Raw genomic sequence first — 18,024 nt, forward strand, 5'->3', positions numbered from 1 at the left:
GTGCTGCGAGTGAAATGGGTGGCGATTAGAGAATTCTGAACCGAAGAGTGATATGATCTGACTTACGTAACAGTGTAGCATCACTCTGTCGATTGAGTTTGAGGATAGACGGTAGGAGGGCTCCAAGGATAGAAATGGGGACAGACAGTAGGAGGCTCACATAATGCAGATGATTGTCCAAGGCAATATGTATGTATTTGAGTATAGATGTATTTTAAAGGCAAAAATGTCAGAATTAGATTGGGGGGAAGGGGGAATATGTTCTTAAGCATCCTGGTATACTTATTGAATATACAGTTTAAATTATGGAAGTGTGGAGTTCAAGAGTAAGGTCTGAGTTAGAGCTAAAAATGTTAGGTTTGGAGGCAAGTTTATCTACAGCTGTCTTATTTGTTTTCTTTCAGACCCTTCCTCTTATCTGATTTCTATCTTTATTACTGCTTTCACACCTTTTTCTGGTGTGAAATTCATTGCTTATTTTTATCTTTCTCAAAAAGGTGTTTGTCCAACATATTTATGAATGAATTCTAGGAAAGGGAGTGGGGGATCCCCAAGACTGACAGGTTATAGGTATTTTATCCAGTTTGCATTTGCTCAAGGTCTGTAGTGCATGCTTTGCATGCCAAAGGCCCAGGTTTATTCTCAACACAGGTTCATAAGATAACAGCACAAGTTTCCCCTGAGGATTAAGCCGGGAGTAGCCCCTGCCATGTGTGGCCCAAAAGCCAAAACTGAAGAGGGAAAAAAAGTAGAGCCAATTTCTGGTGGATATAGAAAGAGGAGCTTAGGGGAGGAGAGGAACTCTCTTTAGCTTCAGCCCTTTGCTTTCTTGAGGGAGAGGGCATTTGGCTTTATCTTTGTAGAAAGGCCTTTACCAGAGCCCTGAGCCTGGTGATCCTTTGGTGTCCTGTGATTTCCTAGAGTAGTGAGTGAGGCCCTGGTGCCAGAACCCTATAAGATGGCCCATTTATTTTGTTTATAGAGGTCTTGCACTAGGATAGATAAGGTGGATTTTACCCCTTCTCACAGTATCCCCTCTCAACCAAGGGAAATATGGATACATATGCAGGGCTAGAGAGATAGTACAGCTGTTAGGGTGTTATTTCTTGCATGCGGCCGACCCAGGTTCAATCCCTGGCATGACATATAGTCTCCCAAATTCTGCCAGGAGTGATCCCTGAGCTCAGAGTCAGGGGTAAGCCCTAAGCTCTGCCAGGGGTGGCCCCAAAACAAAAAGGTTGAAAATGATGATTGGTTTGTATGGAACTGTATAACAAATGACATCTCAAGGATGAGTCATTGAAACAAAAAAAGAGTTTCTTTTTCTTTGGTACTTGCTTTTTCTTTGGTATATATAAATTTATCCATTGGTGCCCACTATTCAATCATAGGATGTTTTTTTTTTTCTTTGCTTTTTGGGTTACACCTGGCAATGCACAGGAGTTACTCCTGGCTCTGCACTCAGGAATCACCCCTGGCAGTGCTCAGGGGACCATATGGGATGCTGGGAATCGAACCTGGGTCGGCCACGTGCAAGGCAAACGCCCTACCCGCTGTGCTATTGCTCCAGCCCCAGGATGAGTTTTCTTTACCAAACCCTTTTCCCATAGCCATAGAAAAGTCTCTAAATTAGATTATCTAGGTTGTAAAAATGATGATTATATAGTTCTTGGGGAAAATATTTTCTTTCTAACTCCTTCCAACTAGATTCTGCTATTGGGGGGTAATTCAGTTAATAGTGGGAGGGAGGCACCAAGTTCTGTTGGTTTTGTTTTGGGGCCACACCCAAGAAGTGCTCCTGGCTAACTCATGGCTCTGTGTTCAAGGGATCACTCCTGGTGTTACTCAGGGAACCATATGCAGTGGTGAAGAATCAAACTGTGTCAGTCACTTGCAAGCCAAGGGCCTTAAACTACCACTCTGTGTCCTCTCTCTTTGACAGTTTCTTAGTAATATTGATGTCTTTAAGTAATTTTAGGCTAAAGAAGCCTATTTCGTTTGCATAAATGTAGGTCTGTTAAAATTTTATTCTCTAACAATCACTATATCTAAACTGAGCAGTCACAGGTGTTTTAAATCATTTGAAATCTGGAACCCAGGAAATAGGGACTGTAGAGAACTTTTCTGAAGGACAGTCATTACTATGGTTCTGTGTATACACCCTTGGTTACTAAACAAATGACAGCAATAATTGTTCCTGTACCTGTTTTCATCATTAGTATCTTGACTGTGTTAACTTCCTCTTCTTTCTCAAATTTCCTTGGCACCAGTTTGAGTGGGACAATAGATATTAAATATTAAGATTAAAATGCTAACAAAAGGAAATCACAGTTCATGAAAGCAGTAGGGACAGTTTTCCTATTTATCTGAGTTTTTTAGCATCAATACCAATCACTCATTCTTTAGATCTCAAAATCTTGGTAATTATAACAAGTAATCTTTAAGTGAAAGACTAGTTTGGTTGGCAAACTTCAATTCAATATTAGGACCGTAGATTCTCTCTCTGTCCTCCTTTGGTGGTACTTATTCTAAAATTGCCCTCCTCAGAAACTATCAATTCAACTAGGGATTAATTCAAGCATTGCATCATGGTTTAAGTATATAAGATCCAGTTCCACTTTAGAGAATATGTAGTGCTGGCAATATGATGAAATGTCCTATGGTGATCCAAGATATGATAGAGCTTACCTAACTGCTTCAAATTGACTCATTGGATAGAGTCTCTTCCCCCCAACCCCTATTTATTTATTTATTTTGACTTTTGGTCCACATCTGGGTGATGCTCACGGCTCATCCCATGTTGTCCCCCAAGCACTAGAGAGAGAGAGAGAAGCTCTTTGTGGGTGATGATATCCAAGATCTCTTTATGAAGAAAATGGTTTTGGATTTCATGGATCCTTTTCCTTAATTTGCTCATTACTTTTATTTTGAATAGGTTCCAATTACTTTCCCTCCTCCCACCCCAACTTGGAACCCAATGTGCTCAGCCTACCTGTAGCTTCCCATTAATGACAGCCTGCTTTGGTGTATAAATTTTTGTGATCCTTTTCCTCCATAAGTACCATGTCTGTGATTTACAAATTTATTGATTTTTGAGTCTTAAGCATATTTCAGCACCAATCCCATCTCCAGTGTTGACTTCTCCCCACCGGTATTCCCATGTTCCCTCCCCACCCCAACGCAGCCCCGTCCCTGCCTATCAACTTGGCACATTACAAAATTACAGTGGTTGCAACTTAGGCAACTTAGATCTCATGTTTTCGGTGTCTTTGAGTCTGTGTTTTGGTTATATGGCTATCCTTCCTCTATGGCTTATTAACAGATTTGACAGTGAAAATAATTTGATGTTAGACTGAGACATTGATAACTTTAAATGCTTTATTCATCCTGGAAAATTTGAATATAGTAGTGTCAAATATGGGAGGCTGGAGAGATAGTACTATGGGTAGGGATCTTCCCTTGCATGGTCAACGTAGGTTCTATTCCTGGCACCCCATATGATCCCCCCAAGAACCGCTAGGAGTGAGCTCTGAGCACAGAGCCAGGAATAAGCCCTGAGCACAGCCAGGTGTGGCCCCAAAAACAAACAACTATAATATCAAATATGGGAAAATTTAGGCAAAGGACATATCAGTCATCAAGTAAAGTAAGCTTCTAGACCTGGCTAAGTTGGCACCACCAAGGAGAAGATAGGCACAGTCTGAAACTTCAGTCATCAAGTAAAGTAAGCTTCTAGACCTGGCTAAGTTGGCACCACCAAGGAGAAGATAGGCACAGTCTGAAACTTCTTGATGCATAAAACAGATAATGTGGCTGACAATAAAGAGACTCCAGAAAGACAGCTCAGCAGACTGAGCACTTCCTTTACATGTGGTAGATCAGCTTTGATCCCTAGTCTCACGGTGGTCCCCTGTGCCCTGTCAGGGGTAAACCTCTGAGCCTGGCATTGGCAGTTCCAGGTACCACCAGATATGGCTCAAAAAGTGAAAAAAAATTCTTTAAAGGAGGAGAAAAAGATGAAAAAAAACTTACATATATATATATGTGTGTGTGTGTATATTATATATGTTATACATATATGCATATATATAGAGAGAGAGATATATAGATTCTGTAGAGCAGAACCAGTTTGTTTCTGGAGAAGATGATGTAGTCCTTTTCCCTCCAAGATTCTGAAATCATCAGAAATGTTTGGAATGAATGTTTGAGTAAGGTAGACTTGGGAGTGGGGTGGAGACATGTCCATGGAACTGAAATTACCTGATGATACTTTCTGCCCCAGTGGTTTCATGTTCTTGGCAAGACTAAGAAAGTACCTATTGTTCGAATCAATGAGCTCTTTTGTTTGTGGATGCATCACGTGTTGCCAGTTGACCAGCGGCTATGCGTTGAGCCTTTGTGCACGGAACTATTCATGGTTGCTCAGAATCAACCTTGTTCCACACTGGGTGCCTGTGTTCTGTGGAGGTGAGAGACCTTTTACCAGTGACGAACCTTTCAGATTATCCCAAGATCAGGAACTATGACATCTTCATCTATGTTAAATTCCAGGCTTGTGGTACTTCTTTGAAGAAGAGAGCCTACAGAATGATCCTTAAGGCCTTAGAGAAATAGTCCAGGGAATCAAGTGCTTGCCTTGCGTGCTGCAGCCCACTTTCATCCCGGAGCAAAATAATGGTTCCCTGAGCAAAATAATAAAAGAAGAAAGAGGAGTCAGAGAGACAGTACAAAAGTTAAGGTGTTTGCCTACCAACGCACTGCAACTGCAGCTGTGACAATGGTTCAAATCCCAGCACCACACAAGGTCCCTTGAGCACCACTAGCTGTGGCATAAGAAAAGAGACAAAGATACCGCTTTTATCAGTGATCTTTGATTTTAACCCATACATGGTGGGGCTTGGGGTCAGGGAGGCTGCACCTGTCTTTGCTCGGGGCTTACTTCTAGCTCTGTGTAGAGGACCAGCTAGTGTCCTGGATTCAATCTATGGTGGCTGCTTGCAAGGCAAGTGCCTTACTTAACCCATGTTGTATCACTTTGACCCTATGTACATGATGTGTTTTGTTGTTTTTGTTTTTATCCTGCGCTCTAATTCACATTCTCAATACTTGATTGGAAATATTGAGAAATAAAAGTAACCTAAACCTTAAGGTGAAAGAGACCTAAATTTCTCTTCTTTGTCCTTGTTTCACCTTGCTGGGAGGTGAGGGGCATTGGTAAGGATGTCTCCATTATTTTTTCTGTCTTTTTTATGTGTATTGTTCATTGTCCTCATCATATGAAGAGGACAAATGGGTCAGAATTTTTTTTTTAATTCCTAAGTACATGTTACTGTATTATACCAGGGTTTGAACCCAGGGACACATACAAGGAGACATTTTCTCCCACTAAGCTGTATCTCTGGCCCCCAAAGATGTGTTTTTGCATTCTGACTCTACATGTCCCTCCCTGGCTTAGCTGCCTAGCCATTCCCAAGTGATTGTCTTCGATTGCTCATGACTATCTTTTTCTAAGGTAACATTTGGATTTATCCTGAATATAAAGAAAAGATTTTAGAAATGTTTTTAAGTAGCTGGGCTTCATTGATGAGAGAATTGAGTGGGTGGACGTGGGTATTGCTTAAAAACTAAATAAAGATTCTTGTAAGAGCACATAGGTTGAGAGAGATTTTGTCTTCCTTTTTCTATACCAACTTGATCTATGAGATTAAGCATTCTGCTGGTGGTATTGCTAATGAGGTCCTGGCTCCCCTTTGGTACTGTTTTGCCACTACTGGAACCTGTTTGCCTTCATCCATTTCATCATTTGATCATTTGTCTTTATTTTCTTCTGTCTTCCCAGGTGGCATTGGTAGAGTAGTCAACGGAGCCTTCATGGTGCTGAAAGGGCATCGGTCTATTGTGAACCAGGTTCGATTTAATCCCCATACCTACATGATCTGCTCTTCTGGTGTAGAGAAGATTATCAAGGTGAGGTACCTTCCTTTCCTGTCCTCTTAAGTAATTGTAACTCACAACCCGTCACTTAGCATATTAGAGGCCTATCAAAATTCTCAAGGAGTGTGTATAAACATTTCCTGGAAGACCTTTTTTGAAAGTAGTCACTAAGGCACCAAGGAGACAGCTCAGTGGACCAGTGCTTTGCCTACAGGATCCCCAGGTTTGATCCCTAGCTCTGCATGGTCTCCCCAACACTGCTGAGAGCAACCCTGGAGCACTGAGTCCAAACCACAGGTGTGGCCCCAAAAACAAAAAGAAAGTTACTGCACTTTGATACAGGGTGTGTTTCAGACACTGCCTTGTGTGCCAGTAATGCCTGGTGGCCTCTGACTCTGAGTCTGACCAGTTTCGCTTTCCAGACCTCATCTGGAGGAAACCAGGAGTCCTTCGCTTACCCAGTGTGCACTTTGTCCTAATGGCTGTCCTAATGTGACATTGTTCTGAGTGACTGCCAGCAACCATAGCTCAATTGTCCTGGGGCTTACCAAAAATGCTGTGTGGCTGTGATTTAGCTCAACATTCAACACCAAGCATTGATTAAATGAACTCAACTGTGCCAAAGAATGTTTGGCCAGAGAAATCGTACAGCGAGTAAGGCCTTTCACGTAGCCAACCCAGTTTGGTTTGATTCTTGGCACAACATATAGTCCCCAGAGGGCCTCCAAGAATGATCCCTGAACACAGGGCAAGTCCTGAGCACAGCTGTATGTTGCCAAAACAACAGCAACAAAAAACAACATTTTTAATAACCTGCAGATGAGAAATCCAACCTGTCCTGTATCCATGGAAGGAAGTCCACTGCCCATGACTCTCTCCAAGTTATAGTAGCCCTTTCCACACCTCAGAAAATGAGAATTGGGGGCAAGTGGTAAATTTTCTGGGGGCCCAGTGACAAAATTACTTTCATTTGTCTATTTGGGGGCCACACCAGCAATGTTCAGGGGTTACTCTGGCTCTGCACTCAGAAATTACTGTCTCCTGGCAGTGCTCAGGAGACCATATGAGATGCTGGGAATTTAACCCAGGTTGGCCACGTACAAGGCAAATGCCTTACCCTTTATACTGTCACTCCAGCCCCCAAGATTTCTTCGAAAGAATAGATATTACAACAAAAAGTTAAAACTTTTTTCAAAATGTTTGTGGAAACCTGAAGGTTTTAGGGAAAAAAAATTTTTTTTAAAAAAAAGGAAGAAAGAATGGTTTGTGCTAATTTGATAGTTTTTTCATTTTTCTTTGATTATGGGGTCTGGGGCTGGGGGGGAGGGTTGAATATCCAGAGTTAAACCCAGTTGTAATGAGGCAGGGATAACTATCAGAAATAAAATGTTAAATTTGGATCATTATTTTCATTTGCCCTTAAATCCCATTTCCTTCATTTGGGATTTGTTGGCCTTTAAAGTAGAACTAACTTTCATGATTGTCCATTTCCCCATAGGGCTCGAATAGGACTTCTAGATCACTTTAATGATCTTCTTTTTACAGATGATGAGATTTGAGTTATGTACAAACTGTCTGGGGTTCATTATATGGCTCATTAGTGGCCGAGAGAGTGTAAAGTCCAATCTTTTGTTCTTCTTCTTCCCAGTGTGCCAGTACAGTCATCATGCCAGGGGAAGGCAGGAGGCAGTTGGATACTCCTGCTGGATCTGACAATCTCAGGAGACCTTCACTTGGGCATTCATTGAATTGGCCCTGCCTCTTGCATGGCCTGTGACTAATAGGTTGGCATAGAAGCATGCCCTCTCCAGCCCCCCTGACGTCATTCTCTTTCTCAGAGAGTTTGCTTGGGCACCTCCTTTAAAAGGGAAGTTCCTGTGTGACTGCACACTGGATGCTTCTGTGCTAAGTCTCCCCAGTCACTGTCAAGTCAACTTGGAGTCCTTACCCAAAACATCATAGGTTGGAAATGATCCAGAAACTCAGAGGCGGGGGATAAGAAGAGAAGAAATTGTTTTCTCTATGAGATTATGCAGGCTGAACTATAGAGCTTGCTGCATCTAGGGTCCAGGGGTCTGACCCCTGCCCTACTGGGACATCCTTTGACAGTACAGTTGGCACCTTCGGACAGTTCTTTGTATCTCTCTGCTCTCTGTTAAGATAGCATACCTGTTGTGACTTGCCATTCAAGAGTGCCCCATGAGTTACCCATGCCTGACAGTTTCTGAGTAGATGGTATGTCACTTTTCTGTGTGTTGTTTGAGAGGGTCAGTGATTCCGAGGGCATCACCACCTTTACTCCATTCGGAAGACTTTCCCTCTTTACCAGACAATCTGCTCCTGTCCCTTACGTGTCCCTGTTGTCAGGACGAGTCTTTTACACCCCTGACAGCTTTTTCCTCTGGAATGCTTACACTTAGTGAAAGAGGGATTTGTTTTTCAGTTAAACATAAGATGGACTAAATGCTGATTTTTTTCCCTCTAACGCCAGTATTCATTTATTACCCCATAATGGTGATATAAATATTGTGTATCATTTGCAGTAGGTCCTACGGGGGAAACACAAAGGTAAAAAATATAACATAGGTTCTCCCAGGAATTAATGACCCAGTAGAAGAAGCAAGAAACGAAGATAATGGAAATTGTAGTCACTGTACAGGAGGTAAACACTAAGTGCTGTGGAAGATATTTTACTTCCCTTCTGGGGTACTAGTTAAACTAGATTTAGAAGGATAGATACAAACACTGCAAAAAGAAGCATAATACAGAAAGAATATAAAAAAGAAGGAATGGATATTTAATTATTTCATGGAATCCACACATATTTGTTAGTCACCTACTGTGTGTCCAGCATTATGTTTATAAATAAAGCCTCAGATGCTAGAAAGTGTAGGACTAACCTGTTGAAAAATCTTTCCTTGTTTGGCCAAAGTTAAGAGCACATAAAGAGGGGATTTTAGATAGAAGGCTGATCAGTTGGCATGAGGTGGGCCCAAGAAGATCTTGGAAACCAGAGTAGAAGAGAACTTATTTACTTAGTTTTTTTTGTAAATGAACAAATTTCTAAATTTAATATAATAATGAAAGATATTGGAGAGCTGCTCCATCAGGCAGGTTATCGCCACCTGTGTACATCAGATACTTGGTACTTGCTTTCCACCATAATGATGTTTGTAGAAGAATTAAACTGCATCTGTTTCCTTGGCAGCCTTTTGAGTTAAACTTTTTACTTGACTCAGAAAAAAAAGGCGGTTTGTCCTTCTTTATGAGAACTAAACCTTGACTCATAAGGAGGCTTGTCTAGGCACATTTAACAAGTAACAGGAAATTGTGTTTTCAGGGCTTTTGAGTTGTTGGCTTTCATTGTAAAGAAATAAGCAATTTTGGGGCTGGAGCAATAGCACAGCGGGTAAGGCATTTGCCTTGCACGCGGCCGACCCGGGTTCGATTCCCAGCATCCCATATGGTTCCCCAAGCACCGCCAGGAGTGATTCCTGAATGCAGAGCCAGGAGTAACCCCTGTGCATCGCCAGGTGTGACGCAAAAAATAAAAATAAGCAATTTTGAGTCTGGAGAGATAGTACTGGGGTTGAAGCACATGCCATGATCCAGCTCCCTAGGGTTCCCCCAGCATCACTGGGTGAAATTCTGGGGGCACTTGAACATCTCTCGGGAGGCTGGAATGATCCCTGATACTCCCAGGGTGAGCTGAGTGCATCCTTGGGTCCTAGCATTGAAATTGGTTTGGCTGACCAAGGATCACTGGGTATCTCTCCCCACTCCTTTAACAGAACAAGCATTTGATATTTTAAGGATGGAGGACCAAGATGGGAATGGTCAGTACTTCTGGTGTTTAAAGTCTCTGAAGCTAGGTCCAAAACCTTCTAATTGAGGCACTTAGCTGCTAATAAAAGAGAAAGCACCACATGTATTAGTTCTTTACTCTGAGTCATGTCATTTTACCATTCTCATTTTTTCTATGAGAAGAGAGACCTTGAAGGGTGAAGTAATTTGCCTTGTGCCACTGAAGTAGTGGAACTAAGCCTCTGTCCTTCTCCCTGTTCCCATATTCTTCTTTTTGGGGGGTAGAGGGGCAGGTTGGGCCACACCCAGCAATGTTCAGGGGTTATTTCCTGCCTCTGCACTCAGGAATTACTCCTGGTGGTGCTCAGGGGACCATTGGGATGCTGGGGATTGAACCCAGGTTGGCCTCATACAAGGGCCTACCTGCTGTACCAGCACTACAGCCTCTGTTCCTACATTCTGTACAGACTAAAGGCTGACAGTCTGGGAATGGTAGGAAGGGAATGGATTCCTTAAGCAGTACCACATACTCCCCTGAACACTGCCAGATATCACCCCCAAAAAAACAAACAAAAAAGTTCTAATAGCTACTCATGACTTTATGAGTCAGCATCTCTAAGTTTGGGTGTCAGAAGTCAACAGGTAAGAATTCTTTAAGTGGGGCTGGAGTAATAGCACAGCGAGTAGGGTGTTTGCCTTGCACACGGCCAACCCTGGTTCGATTCCCAGCATCCCATCTGGTCCCCTGAGCACCGTCAGAAGTAATTTCTGAGTGCATGAGCCAGGAGTAACCCCTGTGCATCGGCGGGTGTGACCCAAAAAAGTAAAAATTCTTTAAGTGATTCCTGTGTACCCCAAAGTTTGAGCACTCCTACCTTAAGACTCTGCCATGAAGTTGTGCAGCTGAAAGTAGGGAGGAGCTGGGGGAAAGGATGAGAACTGAAGGAGGAATGACTGTGAGTTGGGGTTCAGTGGTGAGCAGCAGCTAATATAGAAGACTTGAACAGGGGACTGTTAAAAGAGAGTCTCCTGCCAGGAGTCCCAAGTAAATCATGGAGAGAACAGAAAATCCTCACAAGGAGGTAAGTTATCCCAGCACAGCTTTGGGGAATCAAAGCCATTGTCTTGATGGAGGACAGGGATTGAAGGGCCATTGTGTTTCAGGGTTGGGTACCTTCTAAAGATAGACACCAGCTTGTCAGGCAAGAAGATCGCCTGGAATTTCATCTTAGTTACCATGGCTACTGGCTGATGTAACCAAGCTTTCCTGAGAGACTCTGTGGACCAGTCTGGTAGTCAGGTGACACTAATCATTCTTATTTGCAGCGACAGCTTAATTGCCTTGAACTTCATTTTTGCATAACTTATTCAACCTGTCAAGTTGGGCTTTTGCATTCAGACAAACCTGGATGTGAAGCCTAGCTTTGCTGATTTTTGACTATTAATCTGTAGCTCTGACTGTGGAGTAAAGGAGTGTTAGGGGTGAGAATGAAGTGTTCAGGTGGTGCTCTAGTAGAAAAATTAGGGAACCAGTCAGTTCCCCACTTAAGAGAATCCAGTTTTCTTGGGTAACTGATGCCTGCGTGTCCAGGAGGAACGTGTGGTATAGGCAGCCAGCTGTTCCTATCAAGCCCCAGTAAGCAATTCCTGTTAGTAAAATGAAAATGTTGCAGCTGGGAGAAGTGGAGTGCCAGACTCACCATTGAGTCTTTTCCTTTGGAATAGCATTCCCATTGGTGCACACTTTGAGCTTTTGAGAGTTTAAACACACTGACCAATCTTTAGGTCATCCTTTATCCTCTGAGATTATGGGGGGCCATTAGCTCATTCCTGAATTACTGATAGAGGAGGCTGAGGGTGGGGCTATGTGATCAGTCTGGGCCTAGAGATAGTTTCTGACTCTAGGTAAACACTTTTTCCCAAACCATGGTTTTCCCTACATCTGACTCTAGAAGCCTCCATTTCTGTGTTTGGCCCACGTAATAAAAAATAGATTTTTAGAGTGGGGAGATGCTTGCTTTGCACACAGAAGCCCTGGCCTTACTTAATCCTTTATACTGCATGGCTCTCTGTGCCTCCTCTCAAAAAAAAAATAATAATGGTTTGGGGACCGCAGCAGCAGTACTAGGGGCTGCTGCTGACTTGTTACTTGGGGATCAACTTCTGGCTGTGTTCAGGGACCGTGTGGCACATGGGCATCAAATTAGGGCTCCCAGTTGCATAACTCACCCTTTGTGCATACTCGCCCTTTGAGCTGGTCCCACCACAGCCCTCCCTACTTCCCCCCCACACACACACACCCACCCCTGAAAAGTAATGTGTTTTTAAAGTGGATTAGTAAGTCCGGGCTTGGGGCAGCTCTCCCTGCATCGCAATTAGTCATCTGTGCCAACTTAGATGCTTTCTTATCAGCCCTTGTTGCTTTGGTGTTTGCTCTCTGTGCAGATCTGGAGCCCGTACAAGCAGCCAGGATGTACTGGAGACCTGGATGGCCGCATTGAGGACGATTCCCGTTGCCTGTACACCCACGAGGAGTACATCAGCCTGGTGCTCAACAGTGGGAGCGGCCTGTCGCACGACTACGCCAACCAGTCTGTGCAGGAAGACCCCCGGATGATGGCCTTCTTCGACTCGCTGGTGCGCCGGGAGATCGAGGGCTGGAGCTCTGACTCGGACAGTGACCTGAGCGAGAGCACCATCCTGCAGCTGCACGCCGGCGTCAGCGAGCGCTCGGGCTACACCGACTCGGAGTCCTCGGCCTCGCTGCCCCGCTCGCCGCCGCCCGCCGTGGACGAGCCTGGCGACAGCGCCTTCCACCTGGGGCCCCTGCGCGTGCCCAGCGCCGGCGCCAACGCCAACGCCGCCTCTGCCGCCGCCCCCGCCGCGCCGTCACCCCCGCCCCCGCCGGCCTGCGAGGACGCCACCGCGCGCCAGCAGCGCCTGTCCGCCCTGCGGCGCTACCAGGACAAGCGCCTGCTGGCGCTCTCCAACGAGTCCGACTCGGAGGAGAACGCCTGCGAGGTGGAGCTGGACACCGACCTCTTCCCCCGGCCTCGCTCGCCCAGCCCCGAGGAGGAGTCCAGCAGCTCGAGCAGCGCCAGCAGCTCCGAGGACGAGGAGGAGCTCAACGAGCGGCGCGCCTCCACCCGGCAGCGGAATGCCCTGCGGCGCCGCCAGAAGGCGCCCCGGGAGGAGCGGCCGGGCGCCCCGGCCAAGCCCGCTGACCCCTACGTCGGGGAGGACAACTACGACTACCCCCAGATCAAAGTGGACGACCTCTCCTCCTCTCCCACCTCCTCCCCGGAGCGAGGCACTTCTGCTCTGGACGTGCAGCCCAGCCGGGCATCGCCCACGTCCGACATCGAGTCCGTGGAGCGGAAGATCTACAAAGCCTACAAGTGGCTGCGCTACTCCTACATCTCCTACTCCAACAGCAAGGACGGCGAGAGCTCCCTGACGTCGGCGGAGGCGGACGAAGGGCGAGCGGGGACCAGCCGGAAGGACAGCCCGGCGCCCTCCTCCAGCCAGGACCCCCGCGCCCACCCGGCCCCGGCACCCCGGAGCCAGGACCTGCCGCCCGAAGGCCGCGGCAAGGAGGCCCTTCGAGAGGGGACCTGTGCCAGAAGCGCCAGCAGTGGCCCTGGCCCCGAGCTCGGCAGCCACCCGCGGCCGGAGGCTCCGGAGGATGCCACCCCGGACCCCAACAGTGGTGGGTCTGTAGAACACGCTTTTGAAACCAAGAAGCTCAATGGAAAGGCCCTGAGCAAGGCTCTGAGCGGCCGCGCCGAGGAAACGCCCTCTCCTCCTGCTCCCAAGACATCGGGCTCCGCAGTGGGCAGCGGGTCTGGCAGCTGTCCCAGGACGCAGCCCCATGACGGTGAGGAGAGGAGCCTCGAGACCATCTGTGCCAACCACAACAATGGACGCTTACACCCCCGCCCCCCTCACCTCCCCAGCAACGGGCAGAACTTCGGGGAGCAGGAGGCAGCGGCCTGCTCTTCCGCGGGACATTCGGATACTGACCATGATAACTTGTCCGTGGCAGGGACCCTCTTACACAAGGATTGTTGTGGGTCCGAAATGGCCTGTGAGGCCCCCACTGCTGGAACGAGAGAGGACCCCCCGGAGTCCCCAGACACGGACAGCAGCAGGGCCGGGCATGGTCATAGTGGCCACAAAAGGCACCGAGTTGAATTGGAAGATACAGATTCTGAGAATTCTTCTTCAGAGAAGAAATTAAAAACATGATATCTACAAAAGGGAAAATAAGAGGCTGCCAGAAGGTAGCTTTACAAACAAAACAAAACAAAATTCCTGTTTAGTGAACACAGAGAAAAAGGAAAAAAAAAAGTATTAAAGGCACATAAAACCAGGGCCTGTAATTCTGTGTTGATGCTGCTCCCTTCTATTTAACAATGGGTCTGACTGTTGAGCTGACCATTGGCTTGTGCTGTTTTAATAAAAGTGGGTGGGGGGATCCAAGTGACGCCTTTCTAGTGAGACTTGAGCATAGCGTGACCTGTGCAGAGCCTGTTAAAGTAAATCCTTGTTGAGATGTCTGACTTGTTCTTGTGTGTGTGCACTGGCAAGCATGAGCTCATTGTCTCATAGACTTTTCTTTCAATTCTCCATCAGAAAGGATCAGTGGATCCACGCCTCGCCCTGTTTACATGCCCTAGGTGTACTGGTCGTAATGATGGATGGCTGCTAAATCCGATTGTGCTGCCAGTGTGGATTTATGCTGGAAGAATGGAGAAGAGACCTACCGGGGAAAGCACGGCTCCTTCCTTTCCTAAAGGGCTCTGCCATGTTTTCTCTTCACTGAGCATTTAACGTAGACATACTAAAACATTGTTTTAATGCTGATGAGAGAAGTTAGCTCTTAAGATCAGATTTAAGAGGACATAGTTCCCTGACAGATTTCACCGATTGCACATTGAGAGTGCACACATAGAGTTTGGAGACCGTAAAATAGAACTTCTTGCAGGTAACACTGACCAGTTAGGTGCTAGTCCATAGATACACACAGGCTAGCAGTCTCACTCTTGGCCCCCGCGTGATGACATCTGGGCATTTTGCGAGGAGGAAAAAAACCACTCTCAAGATACCTGTGCTTTACTTACTAACGTGGAAGTTCTCTAGAACTGCATTATTGAAGGGTAATGAATAGCAGAGTGTGCTGTTGTGTTCACTTCATTCTACCCAAAAGAATTGGTCGGAATAGATGGATTGGCATCTTCCCTCTGGCTGACAGTTAGTTGATCAAGACTGTGGTATTCAGGTTAGATCTTGCAGAGCAGAAGGCATCTCTAAGTAAAAGATTCTTAGTGGGTAGGTCTGTTAATAGGCAGAGGGACTGGAGAGAGAAGTCAGTGGGTTTTTTTTTATTTTTTTTTTTTAGCATGCTTCCATTTATTTCACAATTTAACTTAGATTGGGGACAGTTTGCTCTTCGTTCAATTTTTAAAAGTGGCCACCAACTATTTCACACTTCCCAGACTCGGAAGAGCAGCCCAGGGCCTGGGACTGGAGCCACATTCTGCTCAGCCCAGGTGGGCAGCCCTGCAGAGCCCTGTGCCCACAGGCCTCTGACTCTGATTTCCCGGGAGTCTACCCTGAGCTGTATCTACTCAAGGGCCGGCTGTGTTTCACAGGAGGGAAATTGGAAGGCTGTGGTTGTGCTCAGAACTTGAAGAGGGGTGAGGCCACATTTTCCTTGTCCGCCTCAGGATGGCGCTGGATCAGAGGCGAGGCCAGATGGGTCAGCTGCACTGCCTCGTGGCCAGGCGCGTTGCTCCAGAACCACTCGGGGGTGATGAGGAGGTCAGTGAGGTGCTCACAGGGTGCCACACTGATGAGAGACTTCCACGAGGGGGGTGCTCTCGACTTAATCAGATTTCTGGCTCCTAGAAGAGATTTGTATTCATTGTGATGGTTAAAAATGGAGAGGAGGCAAATAAAAACGAGATTTTTTTTTTTCAGCACTGCAGCAATGGTTATAGTCACTTGGTTATCAGTGAAAGATGTGCTTCTTTCATTGACAGGAAGACCAATGAATGACCAGAGACCTTGTTGGCATCATGGTCATGAAAAAAGGCAGAGGAAACTGGCAAGACATGAGGAGAGGGGGAGAGAGCACTGTCCTGTGTGTGAGCGCTAAAGTTCTAAACAGCTCAGAGCCCAGCCGGCACCAACAGGGAAGAGCTGGCGTGAGCGGCTGGCCTCTGCCCTCCCTCCAGAGGGCCTCCAGCCTGGGTGGGACTGGGACCCTAAGGGAGGCAGCCTGTCCAAGAGGGAGACTGGAGGATCTAGGTTGGGGGAGGGGCTTTGAGAAGGAAAGAGAGTTGCTGAACTCGGCCAGAAGGAGATAGCTTGCTGAGCTTTGTGAAAGAAAAGATGTGCCTGGTGTGTATGATGTGACTTGGGTGTGAACACACTGTCTTAGGAGGAGGAGGTGAGGCATATATGCGTAGCGGTGGGGATGCATATACATTAACAACTGTAATCTCACCGGGGAGTGGGGAAGAGATTCTGTAACCATTAGAATTACCGTGAATTTGTAATCAAAATGGTTCTATGATTTGTTTTTGACTATTCACAGATAATTGTAAATTCTGGTTTTATAAGCCCAAGTCATTTTACATTTGCTTTTCCAAAATTTATTAAATTGGAATTTTTTAATCCTTTGTATACAAAAAAAAAAAAGATGCCATCACTCAGTGTGTGTTTCTCTTCCCCTTCCTAGTCAGCATACCCGAGTTTTTTTCTGTTTTTATTTTACTTAATGTAATCAGTAGATAGTCTCTTCTGAATTCTCTAAAGATAATCCACTTCTCTTTCTAGAGGGAAAAAAAAAAATGTTCAAGTTCACTTGGGAACTAGCCATTTGGTAGTTACATTTCCCAAATGCAGAGCTTGGTCTTTCCATGTTAAGAGCCTTGACCTTGTTTGGGTACTCAAAAGAGAAGTCAAAGTTCATTCTGATTCAACGGCAATATCCAAGAAGATTATTTTTCGCAAGAATGCCTTCCTTCTTTGGGGGAGACCGTTCCCAACATCCCTGGTTCAACTTGCAAGGAGACAGATAGCACAGGAGTAGGCTGACACAATATCCAATTCCAGAAATCTAGCTATGGTTGTGGGCCTGGAAACCTGGTAGGAATCACTTCCAAGGTTCCTTTGCTATGCCAGTTTCCCAAAGAGGGTGGCACTGGAATTGTGGTGGTGTCGTTCTCTTGGAGCTGGGATATACTTCCTCTTTGTACTTTTAGAGAAGGTATATTACTAAGCATTTGCCCCCCCCAATTTTTTTTTTTTTTTCTGAAAAAGGGGCAGTAGGCCAAATAAATTTGGAGACCTCTCACCTAAACTTGTAGAATTAAGGCCCCAACATTAGGGGCATGTTTAATCCCAAAGTTCTTCCACAGTTGATGTTTTCACTAGCAGGACAGATGGCACTAATTAAAATTCTTCAGAAGTGCCTCCTAGTGGCTTTTTTTTTTCTGCATCCTGTACATAAAGTTTTAAGTGACTAGTCTGGATATGTAAAACTGTTTCTCCCATTTTATTTCCTCCTGGTTTTGTGTTTCTGGGACAGCAGGTAAATGGATTAAATGCCTAGTTGGCTTGGGGCAAATGAAGGGTTACAACTGTGCTTGATTTCTTTAACAGGGAGCCCTCCTTTGTCAAGGAGCCTTCCTCTGCTGAAGCCTTACTTCCTCACAAGCCCCTCCTCTCTCCCAGCAAAGCCAGCTCTTCTCTTGTGTATATGCAAATAAACCTGTTACTCACCTCTCCTGGCTTCCTCCTCTCTTCCAGGGAAGATGTGGTTGCTTAGACACCCCTCCTCCATTTCTTTTCTGGTTTAATTCTTGCCTACTTGGAAGTTTGATTCAAAGTCACACTGAAACATGTAAGAAACATTGTCGTACTCCATATCCATTGCCAGTGGTTACTGTCCGTTGTTAGGTATTGGAACACAGGTCATAAATTGGTCAGCAAAACAGGGTAGGAGGAGACATCTGCTTCAGCAGACATGGGGGAGTAGGATCCTGGTATTTGGAGCTAAGAGTGATGCAGTGAAGTGCTGTTATATAGACAGCCCAGAAGATGTTTCCAGATATCAGATTGCTTTTCCTGCCCCGTCCCAAGACATGCACTGCCAATGTTTACTTAAGTATTTTGGGCTTGGGGACCACACCCAGTGGTACTCAGGGTTTACTCCTGAGTACAGATACTCAGGGCTCACTCCTCGCAGGCCTCAGCATCATTCGCAGTGGCAGAAAT

At 45.8% G+C, this 18,024-nt stretch overlaps 1 protein-coding gene across 4 annotated transcripts in view; it reads left to right on the top strand.

Moving 5' to 3' along the window:
- DCAF5 (DDB1 and CUL4 associated factor 5) overlaps positions 1-17,532 on the top strand; it is a 114,049-nt gene extending 96,517 nt beyond the window's left edge. For all 4 annotated transcript variants that reach the window (XM_055130502.1, XM_055130501.1, XM_055130504.1 and 1 more), the window contains 2 exons: positions 5,840-5,967; positions 12,184-17,532. In XM_055130502.1, the coding sequence (XP_054986477.1) occupies positions 5,840-5,967; positions 12,184-13,986 (1,931 nt within the window). In that variant the 3' untranslated portion in view covers positions 13,987-17,532. The remainder of the gene's footprint in view (positions 1-5,839; positions 5,968-12,183) is intronic.
- The last annotated feature ends 492 nt before the right edge of the window (positions 17,533-18,024 follow it).

This window comes from Sorex araneus, chromosome 3 (assembly GCF_027595985.1).
Source record: "Sorex araneus isolate mSorAra2 chromosome 3, mSorAra2.pri, whole genome shotgun sequence".
In the NCBI taxonomy this organism is placed as follows: Eukaryota; Metazoa; Chordata; class Mammalia; order Eulipotyphla; family Soricidae; genus Sorex; species Sorex araneus.